This window comes from Thalassophryne amazonica, chromosome 3 (genome assembly GCF_902500255.1).
Source record: "Thalassophryne amazonica chromosome 3, fThaAma1.1, whole genome shotgun sequence".
In the NCBI taxonomy this organism is placed as follows: Eukaryota; Metazoa; Chordata; class Actinopteri; order Batrachoidiformes; family Batrachoididae; genus Thalassophryne; species Thalassophryne amazonica.
Window position 1 is genome coordinate 54,473,013 of NC_047105.1, and position 21,621 is coordinate 54,494,633.

The 21,621-nt window shown below is 39.5% G+C and overlaps 1 protein-coding gene across 1 annotated transcript in view; it reads right to left on the reverse strand.

Moving 5' to 3' along the window:
* Positions 1-4,800: 4,800 nt before the first annotated feature.
* The window catches only part of sema3fa (sema domain, immunoglobulin domain (Ig), short basic domain, secreted, (semaphorin) 3Fa), a 164,743-nt gene continuing 147,922 nt past the window's right edge, over positions 4,801-21,621 (reverse strand). The window contains 9 exon segments of the mRNA XM_034166334.1: positions 4,801-6,029; positions 6,169-6,302; positions 8,355-8,422; positions 8,559-8,716; positions 10,387-10,428; positions 10,548-10,636; positions 12,159-12,381; positions 12,502-12,646; positions 14,560-14,629. Of these exon segments, the coding sequence (XP_034022225.1) occupies positions 5,592-6,029; positions 6,169-6,302; positions 8,355-8,422; positions 8,559-8,716; positions 10,387-10,428; positions 10,548-10,636; positions 12,159-12,381; positions 12,502-12,646; positions 14,560-14,629 (1,367 nt within the window). The 3' untranslated portion in view covers positions 4,801-5,591.

Sequence of the window (21,621 nt, forward strand, 5' to 3'; positions counted from 1 at the left end):
TTTCTCTGCGCTGGACTGTTCAAATAAGCTGCTCAGAAAATTGTGTGTACTTTACTAGTACAACAAAATGGAGTATCAGCGTCACAGACCGAACACCCCCCAGAAATTGGTCCACCTGTCTTCACTGCGCGTGCGTCATTTGGGATCACAGCAGCATGTCTAAGTCTGACTCTCTTTACCCAAAGCAATCAAATGGATTAATGAGATTATTAACCATCAGATAACAAAGTAAAACATCTTAAATCATTCTAAAGTCAGTTTTAAGCAGAAACGAGGCGAAACCTGATGATGCTTTGAAATTACTGACACGCAATGAACACATGAGCTAGTAGCTCGTGTAGCCATGAAGCAGTGAAGGCAGGGCGGATCGATTCTTAGGGGGGACCGTTCGGTCGGCGACACCGGCAAAAAAAAAAAGTAGTGTACCCTCAAACACTGGCCCAGTACAATGTTCATTTGGTAGAACGAAGAAAGAAATGGACAGGAATGGAAACTCTGTACTCCAGTATGAGTTAGCATGTAAAACTTAAAAACCCTAACATACACAAAGTACATGCTCTCCTTTAATATATATATAAAAAAACTGTGTTCATTTAACCTGTTCAGTAACGTTAGATAGACAAAGGATGCTCCTATTAGTTGGTACAAGCCCAAGCCACACTTTGACACCTTCCTCACTCCCTACCAGTGTCATGGTGGCAACCTTTTTTATCTTGACTTTGGTAACTTTGGCAGTCTATGCATTCAGAGAGGTGAAAAATTAAAGGAAAAAACAATATAACATGTCTTTTAGAAAGGTGTTAGGATTCCACATGCCATCAGAACAGCATCAATGCTCCGTGATCACTTTTTCTATCAGTGTATGAAATTCTACTGGCGTGATAAATGACCATTCTTTTGAATATATTCAGTGATATATTGTGAGGTTTTACTACTTTTAAGAAACTGATTGCAGTGAGGTGGATTACGTTTACTCAGTTCAAATGTTTTGTATAAGCAGTTTTTTTTTTTTGTCTAAAGTGATAACCTTTCCTAATTTTCATGCCACGATGATATAAGTCCTACCCAGATGCAAAAATTACCTATGTCCAACACCAAAATTGGTGCCATCTTACAATTGACAAGGTTGCAAAATACTAAAAACCTGTGTACAAACTCTTTAGACATCAAGGATTACTTGTGATATACAACACCAATAAATGTCTGCTTTTATGACTCTGATATTTTCCGATTTGATTTTCTCAACATGGACATTTTGTGACTTTTTACTCCTTTTAGCTTCAGTGTGTCTTTAGCTGTACCATACTACACAGCTGTGAGGAAACATCTGCGTTTGTGCCTTAATTTACTCTGGTCGCATTTTTAACTTGTTACCTGTCTGTATGTTTGCTGAATATCTGACATTTTTCTTTCTTTACTTCAACTGCAGACTCAGTGGGATACAAATATGTAGACCTTAGTTCATGCTCAGTCACGCAACTTGTGTCCTTGGACCAGATTCTTAATGAACACTGTCTCAGTTTATCCAGTGGTACATGGGCACTGGTCTTCATGACATTTAGAAACACCAACACAAATAGGCCTCTAGTCCTATATAGGACTTACTTCAAGAGTTTTCCTGCGGTGTGAGACATGAAGTTGCAATGACAACTTTCAAGCACAGTTGCTTTTCATGCTGTTAGAACAGCAATCAGCAAGCTTTTTCTGCATATCTGATGCAAAGCAATGACCGACTGGGTGGAATGAAGGTTGTATGGCACAATGACCAATAACAGAGCCTAATGAAAAGGGGAGGAATCAAAGACTCTTGGATGCAGCTCTACAAAATGAGTGTCAGTTGTGTGACAGTCATGGTACTATGATGCTACCACGCAGCTCGAAAGATTATTGATCAGATTATTAAAAAGATTATTGATAAGCGTGACAGGCAAGGTCATAGGCATATGCACTGGTGCATCAAGCCACACACACTACCTTACAGAACTGCCATGAGTCCTAATCCACAACCACCCAAGCAGACCACCACTCCATTAGCACCTACTAACACTATCACCTGGATCCTGCTGCAGCCAGAAGATACATGGACATTCCCTTTGGTCTGCTCCAGTTGCTTTGGTCTTCAGAATCAAGAGACCTGCATGCAATTAGGCAGAGGAAAGCACGCCATAGTGTTGCTGCTGATGTTCCCTCACAGTACAAGTAGTGCGCTTTATCTGAGTCTTCCCAGCTCATTTAACAAAAATAAATAAATAAAATAAAATAAAATTACAGTAGTAGCCAAAGATTACCAGCTTACACATCCCAGTTGTCACTTTAGGCCACTTTAGGTTCAAGTCTCACAACCATACAAGTCAGACAGGAAGCACCAGGACCCTGGAAGACTTGGACCTTCAATCTCCTGTATCAGCAACGCCAAACTTGTGGGCATCAACCTCATGACTCCATAAGCGTTTCTGAAATGTCTCACAGGCTGAGCTCTAAAAGTCATGAATGCCACTCAGCAAGTTCAATACTTTCATCATTACTCATAACCATCCCAAAGATGTATCGTTATCTTTGGCTGCTTTCAGTGATGCCGGTATTTGGTTAGACTCTTTCTCTCCGATTGTTCTGTCTGAGTTATTTTCATTAGTTACTTCATCCAAACCATCAACATGCTTATTAGACCCCATTCCTGCCAGGCTGCTCAAGGAAGTCCTACCATTATTTAATGCTTCAATCTTAAATATGATCAATCTATCTTTGTTAGTTGGTTATGTACCACAGGCCTTTAAGGTGGCAGTAATTAAACCATTACTTAAAAAGCCATCACTTGACCCAGCTATCTTAGCTAATTATAGGCCAATCTCCAACCTTCCTTTTCTCTCAAAGATTCTTGAGAGGGTAGTTGTAAAACAGCTAACTGATCACCTGCAGAGGAATGGTCTATTTGAAGAGTTTCAGTCAGGTTTTAGAATTCATCATAGTACAGAAACAGCATTAGTGAAGGTTACAAATGATCTTCTTATGGCTTCGGACAGTGGACTTATCTCTGTGCTTGTTCTGTTGGACCTCAGTGCTGCTTTTGATACTGTTGACCATAAAATTTTATTACAGAGATTAGAGCATGTCATAGGTATTAAAGGCATTGCGCTGCGGTGGTTTGAATCATATTTGTCTAATAGATTACAGTTTGTTCATGTAAATGGGGAATCTTCTTCACAGACTAAAGTTAATTATGGAGTTCCACAAGGTTCTGTGCTAGGACCAATTTTATTCACTTTATACATGCTTCCCTTGGGCAGTATTATTAGACGGTATTGCTTAAATTTTCATTGTTACGCAGATGATACCCAGCTTTATCTATCCATGAAGCCAGAGGATACGCACCAATTAGCTAAACTGCAGGATTGTCTTACAGACATAAAGACATGGATGACCTCTAATTTCCTGCTTTTAAACTCAGATAAAACTGAAGTTATTGTACTTGGCCCCACAAATCTTAGAAGCATGGTGTCTAACCAGATCGTTACTCTGGATGGCATTTCCCTGATCTCTAGTAATACTGTGAGAAATCTTGGAGTTATTTTTGATCAGGATATGTCATTCAAAGCGCATATTAAACAAATATGTAGGACTGCCTTTTTGCATTTACGCAATATCTCTAAAATCAGAAAGGTCTTGTCTCAGAGTGATGCTGAAAAACTAATTCATGCAATTGTTTCCTCTAGGCTGGACTATTGTAATTCATTATTATCAGGTTGTCCTAAAAGTTCCCTAAAAAGCCTTCAGTTGGTTCAGAATGCTGCAGCTAGAGTACTGACGGGGACTAGCAGGAGAGAGCATATCTCACCCGTGTTGGCCTCCCTTCATTGGCTTCCTGTTAATGCTAGAATAGAATTTAAAATTCTTCTTCTTACTTATAAGGTTTTGAATAATCAGGTCCCATCTTATCTTAGGGACCTCATAGTACCATATTACCCTATTAGAGCACTTCGCTCTCAGACTGCGGGCTTACTTGTAGTTCCTAGGGTTTGTAAGAGTAGAATGGGAGGCAGAGCCTTCAGCTTTCAGGCTCCTCTCCTGTGGAACCAGCTCCCAATTCAGATCAGGGAGACAGATACCCTCTCTACTTTTAAGATTAGGCTTAAAACTTTCCTTTTCGCTAAGGCTTATAGTTAGGGCTGGATCGGGTGACCCTGGACCATCCCTTGGTTATGTTGCTTTAGACGTAGACTGTGTTTCATAATTATTGTATGGCCTTGCCTTGCAATGTGGAGCGCCTTGGGGCAACTGTTTGTTGTGATTTGGCGCTATACAAGAAAAAAGTTGATTGATTGATTGATCATCAACAGACACCGTACTGATGGCTGAGTCCCAGAAGTCACGGAAAGACTGGGTCTTTGTTTTGAGCCGGAACAATCACAAATAATAACGATAATAATAGGAGCATCCGCTGGCTAAATAAAAGCTAACCTAGTATAATGCACATACCAGATATATGTGATTCCGGTTAGTTACTGATAATTGATCACTAATTTGGTAAGAGTAGGGACTTTGTCAGTAATATTATTTTCCCAAACTGTTACAAACTCACACCTAGCTGCCTGCTGGAATTTCTGATCTCTAAATTAGGAAGTGAAGGCCATGTTATTTTCAGCTTTTGTGTGATTAAAAGAACACCCTCCCTACAACAAACAAACAAAAGAACAACAACAACAACAAAAAAAAATACAGCTTATCACAAAGATCGCATTTGGTAAGAGAACAACATTGAGAAGTGAAATTCACATACACAAACAAAAACTTGGCAGCACCTGATTTTGGAAGAATTCGTTCAGGGGATGCGACTTGTGAAGTCTTGAACTGGGATTTGTCCGGATGGCATCGTGATGACATCTTTCGAAAGACTGTCAGTCACATGTGACTGTGTGACCACAACATGCATTCACCTTTGCAGTCTACGGGCACTTGCACCTATCGTGAAAAGCCATTTTCATCATCTTTCCGTCAATTTGTTGCATCTTGAATAAAACAAACAAACTGAAAATCAGAAAAAACCTGTCTGATATACAATAAAGACAGTTCTTGTAAAATCTGGGGAAGTTCGAGGACGTCACTGAACTGGTGACTGGACTTCCAGTTTAGAGACTAAATACTGCCAGCAGTCAAGTGATCCAACATGGAAGCCAATAACTTGGTCATCAGTCCTTGTTCTTGTGTGGATGCTTGAAATGTCCCGTCTGTGTTGCTGTTTCTTAAAAACACCATACGTAAAGATATTTTCAACATAATAACACATTGTAATAAACAATAACACTAACAATAATATAACCATATTTACACATTTACCTATTCACAAAAAAAGTTTTCTACGTAGGTACAAAGAATTATTTTTTACAACCTACAATAAATATTGTGTATTTTTTCCGACAGTTACATAGAAACAGTTTGATTCTTGTGCTGTTTTGGTTTCAGCATCTCTCTCATCCATTCTGATAATTACATTTTCTATCGTTTTTAGTGTCTGGTCTCTTCCCTAACTGGCAAGTTGCAGTGTTTAGGAGGTGGTTGGATGTGTGGGATAGGGCCGTGTCCGTCCGTGCCGCTCCTCATGTCTCGGCGGGAGTCGTCTGATCATCGTGATGCCGACGGTTGCGGGGCTTCTTCTGTTCCTTCAGCTCCTTTAAGCTTTTGGCTTTGCTGGGCATCGTGTCTCTGAGGCCGCCATCTCCGAGCTGCCAGTAGTCCTGGCAGTACTGGTTGATCAAGCCCATTTCTGGTTGGCTCAGGATGGCCAGCAGATCTTTATACTGGCCGGCACTCGGAGTCCAGGCGCTGGACTGAGGCGGAGGGAAGGCCGGGCTGCCTGTCTCCACCAACACGTTGTTGACCGTGCGGCTGGAAAGCACCACAAGCTGCAGTTTGACGAGTGTGTGCTTGAAGTTCTTCTCTGTGGACGTGCACTGGTAGATGCCGCTGTCTGAGGATTGAAGCGAGCGGATCAGAAGACCTTGTTCTGTCTTCAGCATGCGACCTTCCGAGCGAATCTGGAAAGGACAGGGAAGAGGAAACTGAGCTTGGCTTTCATTCATTCATCTTTTTTTCCATCTGATTTTCAGTGTTTCAGAAGACCATCTTTCCTACTGGAATCATAAACTGCTGGTTTTCACTGAGAGCTTTGCTCACCTCTTTCCTTCTGTCGCTGTTTTCTTTCTGCAGGTGCCACTTAAGAGACACGTGAGGAGACCGGGCCTGGCACTCCAAGAAGGTCGTGCTCCCCTCCACCCCATACTGAACCGTCTCCAGAGTATTCTTATTGGCTAGAAAGTTACATGGAAAATATGTTTCACACATTGCTGCTCACAGCAAATATCCTAGTTCAGTTAAAATTCACACAGACTTTAAGGTGGCCAGGGCCGTATGAAAATTCTGATATGATTTTGATCAGAGGTGTCAAAATTCTTTCTCCTGAAGGCAACTCCTCAGTAAGAAAAGTAGCTATTGGCTGTCCTAAAAGTCGCTAAATGACATCATCACAGATGCTAAATAATATTGTTTGGTAAATTCCATATTCATAAATGTAGAGTATTGAAAAGGAATTTACACAGACTTCTGGCTGAATTTGACAATATATAAGCAGTATTAAGCTTATAGACTTTTCCAAATGACCTACAACTGTCATGCTTTATAAGGAATTTTTTTAAAGAGAATTAATGTTAAAGAATGCCTTTACTTTTGTTATTGTACAATTTTTTTCTCTTTGTGGCCTCATCCTTTGTTCGTTTGCTGTTCCTTTTACTGTTAATGCATTCGTTGAAAAACCCCCCAAAAATGTTCATAATATTTAGAACTAGAAATAAACTGGATTGTTGGTTTGTTTGTTTATTTTTCCATTAAAATTGGCTATCACTTCTCAAAATAACATAACTTCTCAAGGCCAGAGATCCTCAAAGTCTGGAGACTAATTTGTCACAGCGCAGCAAACAAGGTGAGTAGGCTGAATGAGTCCGAGTCAGGTTTGACATTCAATGCAGGAACAGCCGTGGAGGCATTGCACGTGCGTGTTTGAACGCGGAGGATTGTAGATATCCCTCCGCTCGGTGATTTGTAATAGGGCTCTGTGGCTTTGCAGCAGCAGTGGAGATGGGGAGACCCGCTGCCGCTTGGTGAGAACAGAGACTAGATCTGAGTCGCCAAACATCAGAAAAGTTGCTAGGTTTGTCGCTGGTCACTTCTGAGAAAATAAGTTATCAAGAGGGTTTGGAAAGTCACCAGATTTAGCGAGAAACTCGGCAATTTGGCAACACTGCCTGAAGAGCCATAAATTATTCTGGCTGGAGGGCCACAGACCAAAAGTAAATGTTGATATTATGTGAATTACATATGACCAACTGCACTACAATTAACTTACTAGATTTTATAGGCAATGAACATTCTGAATCTAAAATAACATTTCAAAAACAAGAGCAAGCCGAGATTTCTGATGTTCGCCAATCCGGATCCAGATCACCTCCAAAATGCAGTGGAGTCTTCCATGCCCTAATATCTATCTTTGGTACAAATTTGGTGAGAATCTGTGAAGTAGTTTTGACGTAATCCTTCAAAGCCTATACAAAGTGAAACATGATCCAGAATACAGATCCAGATCACCACCGATATTTAATGGAGTCTTCCATGGCCTAATATCTATCTGTGGTGAAAATTTCATCAAAATCCGTGCAGTAGTTTTGACATAATCCTGCTAAAAGACAGACAGACAGACAAATAAATAAATGCCAATGATTTTATTACATCCTTGGTAATAATAAAAACACTACGTCTTAATCTGGGTAAGACTAATTTCTTGATTTTACATAGAAGGTTGTCTACAACAAAGGAATTGCAGGCCAAATGTGGCCCGTGGGGACCAAATTGGGTAGCGCTAGGCTACAGTTACAAGATGTAAGTCCTATAGAGGCCCTTGCCCTAGATCAAATTAAAATCCTTATTAATCTGAACCCATACTGTCACCATTTTAACTACAAAACACTCAGAGAGCACACACCTCCACCAAGCCCACATATGTTCTGGAAAATACATTCCAGATAAAATTCAAAATAAAATCCGTCTACTTTGAGGTCAGTATCCATCTGCTCACTACATTTCATCAAAATGTTCTCAAAATATCTTGAGTTAATGTTGCTGTGTACCAAACAGTTTCCAGGAGCTCAGTTCCAGAATAAATTCCAGGTCACCTCCAAAATTTAATCACTTATTTACCAAGACATGATTTATCTGCTCATAAAAAATACAATATATATATATATATATATATATATATATATATATATATACGTGTGTGTGTATAAATTTCTGTATATGTTTGCGCTCACCATTAGAGTTATAACCTCTGCACTGGCGGATTGGGTTGCCATATTTTACATCCTGTCGACGACTGCGTCTGGAGGGATCAGATCATCAGATGTAAATAAAGAGCTTAATGTCAACATGTTCTAAAAACCCTGCATGGACGTTTATGCTGATACCCATAATGCACTACATACAAGTCTGTCTGTCCCCTCTCTGTCTGTACTCACCTCTTCTGTGAGGCTGAGTATCTGGAGCAGGATTTGCCGTCCCATGCGCAGTACGGGTCTCTGGCCAGGCAGCAGTCAGCACAGGCTTCTCCATACACATCGCAGCGATGAAGAGCCAGGTGGGTCACGCCCAGCACTGAACCCACATACAGCTGTTGCTGTTTAAAGTAACAAAGTGAGAAGATGGATTGTGTTATTCCTGATTCTTCTTTGTTTTTCTTCAGTTTTTGGTCATACTGCTACTTGCAAAAGCATTGTGGTGGTCTACCAAGGCACCCTCCATGGGGGGTGGGGGAAGCACTCACATGTAGTAGTACATGTGAGTGGGCCCAATCTAAGCTTTGCAGGGCTCAATATGCAGGGCCCAATCTGAACTTTGAAAAAACACATAGATTCATTGTTGCAGGTAATTACACCCTAATGAACAGATGGTTATGAATGCGATATTTAATTTCTGCTACTAACCCCCTAAATATCTACTCTCTGGTCATATAAAATTAATCTTCAGCAAATAATACTTTGATACAGCTTTCTTAAAAACTGTTCACTAAAATGTTGATAAAGCTATGACAATGACAAACTAGAAGCACTCAGAGAGTGCAAACCTCCGCCAAGGCCATGGGGTCACTGACGCCACAACATCTACACGCCATGGAATCATTGAACCTAAAAAAGGCTAACAATGTTTGCTCAGTAGTAAAAAAAGTTTCATCTGCTGTGACTGGATAGCATGTATCCTTAACGCTTGGCATCACAGTTTATTGCAACTTGCACCTTTCCCAGAAGCTACTGTCATCTGAGCGCTGATATTGATATTGCGTGTGCTTATAGACAAAAACAAATAAGAGACAAAATTCAATTTATTATTCAACTAAACTGCAAATATATGAATTTTTTTAACATTTATGAAACACTTCTCTAAACAAGGCCATAGGGTCACTGACCCTAAAGAGATTCCCTCCTTGGCACAGTGATCTATTCAACAATTCAGTGTTACAACCAATACTATGATACATACACTTTTCTTTCCTTTATATTTGACATCCTTGACCATGAAAACATAGCACTAGAACTTGGAATCACTTTTATGTCCTTATTAGTTCAAAAGGTATTGTATAAAAACGATTTTTCGGTAATGGCAGTTTTCTTCTGGATCTAGCTCCATAACATTTGAACCTACATCAAATCTGATGACACCTTACTGAATCAGTACAGATTCAGCTACAATTTGGTGTTAGTTGTGCAGCTCTAGCTTCATTTGTCACCTCACACTGACCCATTTTCTATTTTCCCTATATTTTTGCATATTCTGGATCACCAGATCCGGAATCCGGATCCGATCAACACCAAACCTTGTTGTTTGATAGAACATTTGACTATGTTACACCCTAATTTTTTTCAATCCTTTCTTTCTTGTTTTTGTGGAGTTAGAAACTAGAATGTCAAAATTCCCCCTATCCCGCAATGGTGAAGAATCCTTTAAAAAATTCCTGGATCCGGATCGTGATCCAGATCACCACTAAAATTTAATCACTTGTTCCTCTTGTCATTTCCAACCACTCCACAAAATTTCATTAAAATCCGTTCAAACCTTTTTGAGTTATCCTGCTGACAAACAGACAGACAAATAAACTCGACCAAAAACATAACCTCCTTGGCGGAGGTAACAATTTGTTCTGAATATGTGTAATTTCATTATTTGGATTAATGGCTTTACAGGATGAATTTTTCTGTTCAGGTCTGACTGCTTTGCTGTGATTAACAAATGTTTTCCAACTAGTAAGATTTATATGCACTGATTAAACAAAACCAATTCAAAGTAACTTACTCGTTTTGATGAAATCTTCATGGTGGTTATCGGGGTAGGAACCTGCAGTAATACAGTTAAGCATCTTTAAGTACGCAAGTAGAATGTCAACAGTGAAAATGGTGTTTTTGGTCAGCGATGAAACATAGAAGAGAACATGAAGAGTAAGAGTAAAGACTGACTTTAAAAACTTCCACTTCTTCTAAGACCAGCTCCTCAGTCTGCAGGTCATCCCGAGGCAGGACAATCACTTTTTGCACAGTCCCTCGCTCTAAGAGACCCATGGTGACAGACAGAAAGGAGGTTTAACACAGAAAATACTTGTTTTTGTTAGGATATTAGTTAGGATATCTATACATGCATTCTGACCTATTGTGACAATGTGACCAGTGAGAACTCCATCGCAGATATTTTTAATGACACGTCATGGAATTATCATTAGAGATACATACAGTTTATTTCTGATTAGCTAAAAGAAACATTTCATATATCTAGATTAGAATTCTGATTAGTAAGCATTTTCGTTATGAGCCAACTGCTGCAGTGGTTGCAAAGTATTCCGATCAGTTTCGATTAGCACCAGCACTGAACGTTACTAAGAAACTAACCCAGAAACGACATTGAAATGAATACTAATCAGTGAATTAGCAGACTTTATTACAGATTCTTTCTATTTTGTCACATCAGTTCAGATTCTGACTGACAAATTAGAGGTATGTTTTTTAAACAAATCTTAAGATTTTAACTGTAATATATGTCATTTTAATTTTTTTTCTTTTGTTATAGTTATAATAGCTGTATTTTATATGGTTGGTGTTTTATTTTCTTTTAATTGAATTATTTGTACATTTGATTTGAAAGTATGCTACATGAACTGTATGACAAAACTCTTTATATAGATATATAAAATCCAGCTAGAAATTCATCGTCATTATTTAATTTCAGATATCTGGAATTACCTTTTGAGACAATGAAGATCAAACAGTAGTGAGTGCTTTAAAAATATTAGATTTTAAATATTTATTATGATAGTGTCTACCAGAATGTAATTAACTCTAAATCCCATCTATTGTGATCTGTAAACATTTCTGGTTACTTTCAAACATGAGTAAAAACATTTGAAATTTCTCTTTTTTCTTCATTGGTTAGTCAACAGAATGTAATTTAATTGGGCAAACTTATTTCAAACAAAGAAAGTTCAAATCTGATGGTTTTTTTCACATTAAAGAAACTAATCCATTATCAAGTTATGAACCTCGTGTTTAAAAATAAAAAAAATAAAAACTTGATTTCCTTGTATGTGCGCTGCCTAGTACGTGAGAGCAAATAGACAGCGCTGAATAATAAAATGTTCATCAAAACCCAACAACTGTCAAAAACAGTCACTTATAATGTATTGTGAACTTTATGTCATAAATCACCTGTGTGGTTTTAAAGGTGATGCATTTTACTTACATTTAATTATAAAAATGTGACATTTAGCTTAATGGTTCTGGGCAAAGTAAATGTGTGTGAAACATTTGCACAGTAATGCAGTCAAATATATAATATAATTTTAAACTAGCTTTTTCAGCAGTGGGCATTTACAGTGTGAATTCTGGTGAGTGAAATCTAACTGTTGAACATCTTGCTATAGCTGTATTTCTTCATCTTCTTTTAAATTTGTCTGAATTAGACCATCAAACTGAGTATGTATCGCTTTTTGGCATCGTCCTTCAAACAGCACTGTGGTATGAATCTCCAAAATAAGTGCAATGTTTAATTCTCACTTGCTAACAGTTAGTCTTTCTGACCTGTGCCCAGGAAGAGCACCTCGTAGCTCCCGTCAGCAGCGGTCACCTGGTCCACGGCAATTGTGGTGAACTCATAGTCCACATTGGTTCTGACCACTAGGGGGCGCTTGTGCACTGGGTATACAGCATTGTGCATGGTGGGGTGGTTTCTCATGAAGTTTATAACCTCATCTGGGTAATCCTTTGTGGATTTCATGTTGGGGGTGAAAGTGCCTCCAGGACACTGTGAACGATAACAGAGCGTCTGAGTGTCAACGGTGCAATTTAACAATAAAAACTTTAATATCAAGGGGCTTAACAAATGCAATGGGCGTGCACATGAGTAGTTTTAAAGATAACTCACAGTTCCAGGTCGGGGGTAGGGGATCTTCCCAGTGTATGCCACCCACTGGTAGTTGGGACCTTCTTTGTGAGCGAAAGGCCCGTTGAAGACCATACGGATGTCGGCCATGGAGTAGACGCATACTGCTGAACCTTTAAACACAGATCTGTTCGAGGGCAAAATCAGTGAGTACCGGCAAATCCTGCTTTTGGTTTTCATACATTTAATGTGAACCATATCATGAAGCTACAGCTTGGTGATTCACTGAATATCTAAAAAGGCATTAAACTCTGACTAGTCCAAATAACTAATAATATCTAAGCAAGCGCTGAGTAGTCATCATTTTTCCCCAATACCTACAAGAATGCCACAGATATTGGTTATTTGACTCGTCACATATCCTGAATGATTACTTATGTCTCAGTAATTAAAAGCCTACAAGTAAAAATGAACTTCAACTGACATTCAAAAATAGCTTCAAGATATCATAAACCAGTGGTTCGCAAAGTGAGGGTCGCTGTGTGGAGGTATGGCAGGGGGCGTGGCAGCACAAATACATTTGGTTTGTTGAAAACAGTTTGTTGCTGTCGGATTTTTATGTATGCTTCAGCTGCACTGCTTTTTACGATACACTTAGCAATCAGGACGGTTAAAACATCAATTTATATTTAGATAAGCTATTACTTTAAGTAATACTTATATGTGTGTGTTTTGGTGAAGTCTGAAGAGCTTTTTTGCTGGAAACAATCAATTGTATCTGGCAACACTGCTGATGATCTTGCATGAGCACTTCAAGCAGAACAAGGACAAGTTTTTGAGAAATAAATCAGTAAATAAAAATTAAGATACATGATGCATGTCACTTGACAATATTCTTATCCTTAAAAGGGGCCTCCTGCAGAAACGTTTGGGAACCATTGTCTTAAACAGTGAAGAATAATCTATTTGTAAGGGTGTCATATTGTGAAAAATTGCTGCTTAATGGTTAGAAATGTTTGGGGTTGTTGTTAACATCACTGCTTTTTGCAAAATTTAGGTGAGATGTGGCTTGTTTTAGACTTCTGTGAGGAACATCATGGAATTCATGGGTGTATTAAAGCTAGATTTGTGTGACACGCCTTCTGAGCCAGACTGCACACTGCACAACATGCCCTCACAAACAGAGGGGACAAGGGGTGTGGTTAGCAGCAGCTCCTTTTCATTTAAAACAGGCACAGAAAAAAAGTCATTTCTGTTCCTGAAAAATGTCCCCTCCTCAGTGTGCATGGGGTATTTTTGGCCAGGCAAGTATTTAATGATAGAATTCAACAATTTGGATTTTGGATAATCAAAACTGAACAGCAGATAAATCATTAGAGTCTACATGTACACCAATGAATAATTCTTTTCAATCAAAATGTAATTACAGATATCTTCAGTGACCAGTTGACTGTAACGTGAATTCTGTCACTCTAACAAATGCCTGAACGGTTTTGCACTCAGCACCAGCGACCACACGATTCGGATTATCTCGTTTTTTGAGTTAATTACTGTCGGTGCAGAATCGACTTTCTTCCCACACACTCAAACGGCCTCTTACATACAATGACACACAAATACACTCAGCTAGAGTCAAGCTGTCTGACATACAAACACCCACGTGCTGCAGAGAGCGGACGGAGCCCTGGCTCTGGCTGCTGTGCGGTGGCTGTACTGTGTTTGTATCTCCTGTCACGGGTCTCTATCATTACCACGGCCTGTGTTTAAACATGCCTGTTGCTTAAGGCAAGGATGGAAAGAATAACGGTTTTTGTTTCTCAAATACATTAATCTAGACATGTTTATTATGACTTGTTGGATCTCAATTTACAGGTTTGGTCTCTGGTTACTGCTTCTCCTGAATTTGAATGCGGTGTGTTGAATGACAGGTTGTTATCAAATGTGACCTAGAGTATGAGGAACTATAGGCTCAGTCACAACGAGGAGCACAGCTTCCTCTGGGATCCAGATCCACTTCCCAGTTTAGTCTTTGTGGCTGAGAAAATAAAAGCGAAAACTGCAGTAGGACCTCAAAATACACCAAAAATTAAGTCCACTTACCCTGAAACTGAGAATACTCCATAGATGATGGGATTTTTGGTGTCTTGTGTGGGCTGGATATAGACATCCCCTAATAGATGAAGACATAATTTACAGCAATTAATCACAAATAATCCCATGGAACTATGTATTATGTTACTGTACATGACAAATTGTGCAAGAACAAAGCATTACAAATGAGCCGTTTGTTTCTCTTTCTATCTGTTCCAAGTTAATAGGGCAGCGCAGTATCATTTGAACCCCTACATGATATCGCAGGATTTGACCACATTTGGGGACAGCCGGCACGCACAGGGCAGAGAATCCCCGGGCAGAGTGTGGGAGTTTCAGCACAAACCATTCAGGCTGGCTCGGTAAGCTTAAAAGCATACTCGCTGTCACCCTGTAAACCTGCTGGTTTAATACATGCCGGTTTGAAATGGTTTGCACTGAAACCCCCATCCTCCAAATGGTTTGTGCTGACACGCCCACACTCTGCCCAGAGATTAGTCTCCTCCCACAAACAGCATCAATTCTAACGGCAAAATGGTGTACTGTTTTGTTTTCGGCTGCAATCACCAAAGCAGTCGCGAAAGTGACGTTTTTTTCGGTCCCAGTGGAGAAGGGAAGACGAGGCAAATTGGAGAAGTTGCGTTGGTAAGTGTTAGCCTACACAACTAATGAGAGGAGCTGTGTTCTCGCGCCTGCAAAACCACCTCAACACATTTGAGCTCCGGGTCATAAACAAACCCCAACACTTGTCCACTTTCCACCGCACTGTCACTGACTACGTTTACATGCAGCCAATAACCCTTTCATAACCCTTTCATAACCAGAATATTAGCAATAACCCGGTTGCGCATGGCCATGTAAACATCCGCAAAAATCCGAATATGCTCATATTCCGTTTTTTAAAAACTCGAATAAGACCCCTGGGTTACTCCTTTTCTAACCCGAATATCAGGTCATGTAAACGCGCATCAGGATATCCCCATAGAAAGGAACATTATTTTGTGTTCTGCGCATGTCCTATCCGCAAGGAATCTTGGTCTTTTCAGTACGGCAACTACTTGTATGTGGCGCGCGCAACCCACCGGACACCACAGAAGCAGATGTAAACAGCGCATTGTGTTCTGCGTCATTATAAGGCGGGCTGGTGCAGTACCGGTCGGCATCACCGCGACTGCTCTGCCTCTGATGCGCTTACTGAGTCTGCGGGCTCGGTAATCGCCGCAGCGGGCTACTCACACCACCCCCCTCTCTGCTGTGTGGAGATGCGCCAAATCTGGCAACAGGTCCAGAGACTACGCTCGCTGTTTTGATGCGGAGGCAGCCCGCAAGGATAGATTTCTTGCAGAAAAAATCCACAGTGCCCCAGGGTCTCAGTAACTGCAGCCGCAGAGCTCTGTGGCCATGACTTGGATTCTTTGCGGGTCCTGCATCCATACCCCCGGAGGCAGTGAGCAAAGGGAGAGCACGTGCATTGTGTTCTGCGTGTGTCTGTTTATAATCTTCTCACCCAGAGGAAAAAGAGAGTGTTTACACAGGAGAGAAAAGTGAGAAATGTTAATGCCTGTTTGAGAAAATTGTGTAGTGAGGGGTTTTACACGAAGCAGGATTTGCCCGAACGCCAGACCAAATCAAGCACCGGTGGAAGATGTGCGTCGCTGTTTTAGATGGGGATATTCCAAATGATACCAATGACCATGTATACAGGAGTAACTCTGTCTGCTTAAGCATGTAAACGGGTTATTCCTAATGATTCAGAAACCGGAATATTGACCTTAACCCGGATATTAACGGCATGTAAACGTAGTCACGTTTTCTTTGCATTTTCACTTTGTTTGCATGTAATTTGCCCTAAAACACAGAGAAAGTGCCGTGTTTCTGTCCCCAGAAGTAGAGAAATTACATCATATGCGCCATATTTTACCCCTTTAGCGCCCGCCCTCAAACGCGCCTGCACTGCCCAATTACTAAAGTGAATACTGTAAACCCAAATGTTCATCTTAATTAAAACATTAAGTACAGTAAACTCATCCTTTTAAGAAAACGTTCTACTTACTTAAATATTTCAAGTTTATGTAACATGGTCTTATTTTGAGTAAATTAAACTCAGAATGTTTGATTAGCAAACTAACTGTATATTAATTAAGCAAAACTTCAAAGCATAACTTAAAAGAATTAAGTAATATATGTGAAAATATTTGAGTTGACTTAATGAGGCCTTTAGCAAGGGTACTGGCCAAGTGGTTAGTGCACTTGGTATCGGTGCAGAAGGTTCCCATTTCAAACCCCACTGCTGCTACAATTCTCCATGTAATGTGGAGTTGCATCAGAAAGGGCATCCGGTGTAAAACTCAATTCAACATGCAGATCCACCTCGGTTCTGTTGTGGAGACCGTGAATGAAAACCAAGGGAACAGCCAAAGGGCTTACTGTACTTAAGGAACACTTTAATTTAATTGTAATTGTGAAGTACATGTAGCATAACAATTGACTTTTAATTTTTGAACTCAAAATTTTTGTGGCAATTGATTGCCTCAATATTTTTGAGTTCTGCTAACTTGTTCAGGTTTACAGTGTAGTTTCAGTCTGCAGCTTTAAAACAAAAGTTATCAGGACTATTCAACAGTAACCAGAGCTGTCCATAAAATCTCAACAAGGTTGAGTGTGGTAGAACTAGAAAATGTAATATGTAAGGGAAGCTCAGCAAAAAGTAAATGGAGGCAGGAAATATGTGTTAACTTTCTGGTCTGTGAGCTACAAGGAGTGATTGAGAAGTTTTGAGCCTGGCCCAGAAAAAGTAGGGTGTGGTTCTCTATCTTAATAATGAATGAATGAACATCAATATATAATACATACAAGTTACTAGTATTTCAGAGCGGGGGTATCACTTTGTGAGCTTGACCGCATATTTCTAGTTTTGTGATTTTTTTTTTTTCCTGGAAGACATAGGACCACAGTGGCTGCACTATTGGCTCAAACTAAGAGATTTTAAGGTTTGGTTCTACCAAAACCCAGCTCCTTTCTATGTGGAGTTTGCACTGACGTATCTTGTGTCTGCATGGTTTTTAGCCACTACTGTATAACTGTCACCATTGTAATAATTACAGTAACACAATAGCACCTGTGAATGTACAGATAATCCAACCAATATGTAATAGTTATTACAGTGGGTGAAATTAAACAGGAAAGGTACCACTATGGTAATAATTATTACGACAGTGACCGTTATTACTAGTAGCTGTTGCAACACCACATGGGTTTCTGCCCACCATCAAAACAGGCACATAATATTCAGTTTTTCAACAGGGATTGGTGACAGAATGGCACTCCAGTCAGTGTGTAAATTTTGACGTGAGTTATACGCCATATGAGGATGCAGAGTAGTGTGGTGATTACTGTAAGTGTCATCCCCATCAGCACGCAGGACTTATCCTAGAATAGCTTTTGGTGTTGATACAGATAAAAAGGCAGAGGCAGAACATTTTAAAAATAACATGAATTCTGCTTTACTTGGTTGAAGTTTTTGAGTGTAAACTGGAATAACAGCTTGGTTTTGTTCCAAGGCATATGCATACTAACACACATTTTGTCACTTTGATGCCATTAGGGGCTTGTCAGCATTTGGGACTTTGCATTATCTAGACTGGTAGAAATGTATCTGAAAGTGTAATGAAAAATCACTAAAACTATCCAGAATCATAATGGTAGTAAAAGAAAAATACCTCAAACTCAGACACTGGACTTACTTTGTTCACATATGAAATAAAAAAAATGTGGACATTGTGTAATGAGAATGTGCTGACTGGGTGGATCCTGACAAAGAGATGGGGTCAGAAAATTTTAAAAAGAAAGCATTTTTGGCATTGTATGGTGGGATGTTTAATTCATGACACTTTGTGGAACTGTTCATTCTAATCATGAATAAAAAGCTTTATATTTTGGGTTAGATTTGAACAAAAAAACAAAACAGTGGAATGAGAAAAATATAAATGACCATTTTAAACATTGCAAGGTTTTTCGTTTTGGCATTTTGATATGCTTCACTATTAAACTGAAAAGAAGGCGTATACGAGAATATCTATGAGATCCTGATTCCAAACAGTTTCTGGGGAGTCAGCAGGGAATATGAGTAAACGTTATCTGTGCAACAGCAAGGTTTAATAGGAGCCATATGCACCCAGTGACTTTGAGGCTGAGAAGAAGAAAGAAAGAAAATCAGATCCTGCATATTCTTTGATGGCCTTAATAACAGAAAAGTGCAAGGAAAAACAATAAGTAAGAAAACTGACATAAATTACAACAAAAGACAGACTGATTAGTATCAAAGTGTTCCTACAGTTTCTGTCAAGGTCGTGAAAAGAGCTCAGATTCCTTCTTTTAAACAGATCAGATATGGGACAGTAAGTCCTCCATCTGCAGAAAAACATGCTCACAAAGAACACAGACAGTTCACATCCTATCCTCTGCTTTATACCTGATATTGTTTTTTATCAGTGAGGTTATGTTTTCAGTGCTGGTTGCCTATTAGCAGGATTACCCAAAAACTACTAAACTGATTTTCTTGAAACTTAATGGAAAGAGTGGGTTTGGGTTATGGGCCAAAGGAATGTATTTACTTTTGGAGTGGCTCCCATCAGGAAAGTAGAGCCAGGAATTTTATTTTTTAAACATTGCAACATAGGGCATTTTTCAACATTTTTGTGAAATTCTCAAGACATAATACACAGATCTTTCTGGGGGAAAGGGCTTAGTTTGTAGAGTGCTAATATCTAAGAACAGGTACGATTTGGTGCAGATCTGAATAACAATGCAGATTATGCAGATCAAAACATGTATTTATAGTGGTTATCTTTAGGATTCAGCAGGACAGTGTTGCCATAGTTACTTAGAAATGTTACTTTATTAGTTAAGTTTTACAGTTACATTTTGCAGTTAAAGACATGCAGGTTAGGGGAATTGGAAACTTTAAAATTGTCCAGGTCTCTCTTGCAAAAGAGATCTTGACTAACCTGGTTAAATAAAGGCAAAATAAAAAAAATAAAAATAAAATACAGTACTTTATACAGTTCCTTCATTAGGGCCCCTTCACACATAGTGCAAATATGCACAACTCAGGGTGACTCACAGTAAAACTGTTAGTTACTTTGCTGATTACTCAATCTTAAGACTAACCGCGTTAGATTACTAGTTACCTTATTAGTTACATTACTTATTAGTTACAAATTGTCAGCAGCTGCTAATGAAGTAACTGTATAATGTAACTAAAAAAGTAACTAAGAAAGTAACTTTTCAAACAGTGAAACTACGGAGCCCTGGAAGTGTCATCGCAAATGTTTTGCATGTGGAGAGAATGTGTGCATGTTTTATTATATTGTGCGCACGTTTTTTTATATTGTGCGCTCATTTTGTTATATTGTGCGCACATTTTGTTATATTGTGCGCACATTTGTTATATTGTGTGCACGTTTTGTTATATTGTGCGCACATTTTATTATATTGTGTGCGTTTTAAGCATCGTTTGAGTAAAACAAAGGCACGATCTACTTAAACGTGGCCACAATTTGTAAAACGTGCACTCAATATTGTCGTGACACATAAATGTTGGCTATTAGTCAACAACCAGCAGACAGTGTAATACATTTCCCCATTAGAAATGGATGTGGTCAGGGTATGTCATCATGGTTTGGGCACACAAGGACATATGGAGAACTCCAGCTACCCAGCAGTGGTGTAGTCTACGTGGAATGCAAGTAAACACCGTCTACTCACCTAAAAAGATCTGGAATTTCCGTCTACCCACTTCAAATTGCCCCGGGGAACGTGACGGCGTAAATAAAATGAGAGCTTATTGACTGTAATTTTATTTTCTCCCTTTAAAAGACAGCCATCAGGCGTCCATCACTGGAGAGTGCACTGTATGTGTCCCATCCCCCCCCGCTAGATAACAGTTTTAATTGGCTCATAGATAGATGGGGGCTGTGCTACCAGCTAATCAGCGCGAAAGCCGAACACAAACAAGAAGAATGCTAGAGAAAGTATCGAAGGTGATTATTACCCGAAAAAAATGAAAAGAAAACAGGCCTTGGTTTTAGATTTTTTTTTCGAAAACGTCCACCTGCTGCTTTAGGGCCGATTGATGAAGTTTGCACCCTGAGTGGAGGAGATAAACCTGGCGCTGTCTGCATTGCTGGTAAGTGGGCTTGCCTACGACAGCTAGTTTTTTATTTGTTCACTAAGCTAATGGGCCTTAAAACGGTCTAAAAAGCATTATTTTCAATGAGACACGTTGCTTTTTAGATGCGTCAGAAGCATCGTGTCAAAAGCTGAGCTAAACCAACGCTTCTGACGGGAGCGCGCATTGCCGCTTGTCGGCAGGCAGAAGCATCAAAGTTCAATCCAAACCAACTTTCGATTCTCTGAGCTGTGATGTACCTTTGCTTTGTCCAATAGGAACGACGCGTCGGGCCAAAACACGGAAGACTGGTGTCAGAAAGCATGGAAATAGAGACTGGAATGGACGTCACGTGACTAGCGGCGTGCTGCACGACGGTCATTACTAAGGGTGGAGAGAGCACCTTGAGCCAGTTAAACAGAAGCGAAATGACGGAAAAAAGGCAGCCAGTGCTTCACCATCAACTGCACCAACTACAAAAACAAATTCTCCAATACTAAAATGAACTGTACAATAGCCTTAATGTAATTATGTAAAACAAATGTCTATTTTAAAGTCGGTATGTCGCAATTTAATATCAATATACTGAGACTATAACTCAACGCCATAAGTTCTTTCATTAAGCTGCGTTCACATGCATACAAATACGGAAACAAAAATGTTTAGATATATTTATGTCTATATATACTTGCAGTTGTTTTTTATATGAATGTACATGGTGGTCACAGACGGCATTTAAATTTTAACAGTGTGGTTGGAGGGGGTGGAGGAGGTACTTTTTACCCTGACTGAGGGTCAAAAGTCATAAATTCTGAATGGCTTTATATCTACTTGTAATAAAATGTTAGTAAAAATCATAGATATGTTGTTGTCATTAAAAGACTAGCAATAATATTACAGTG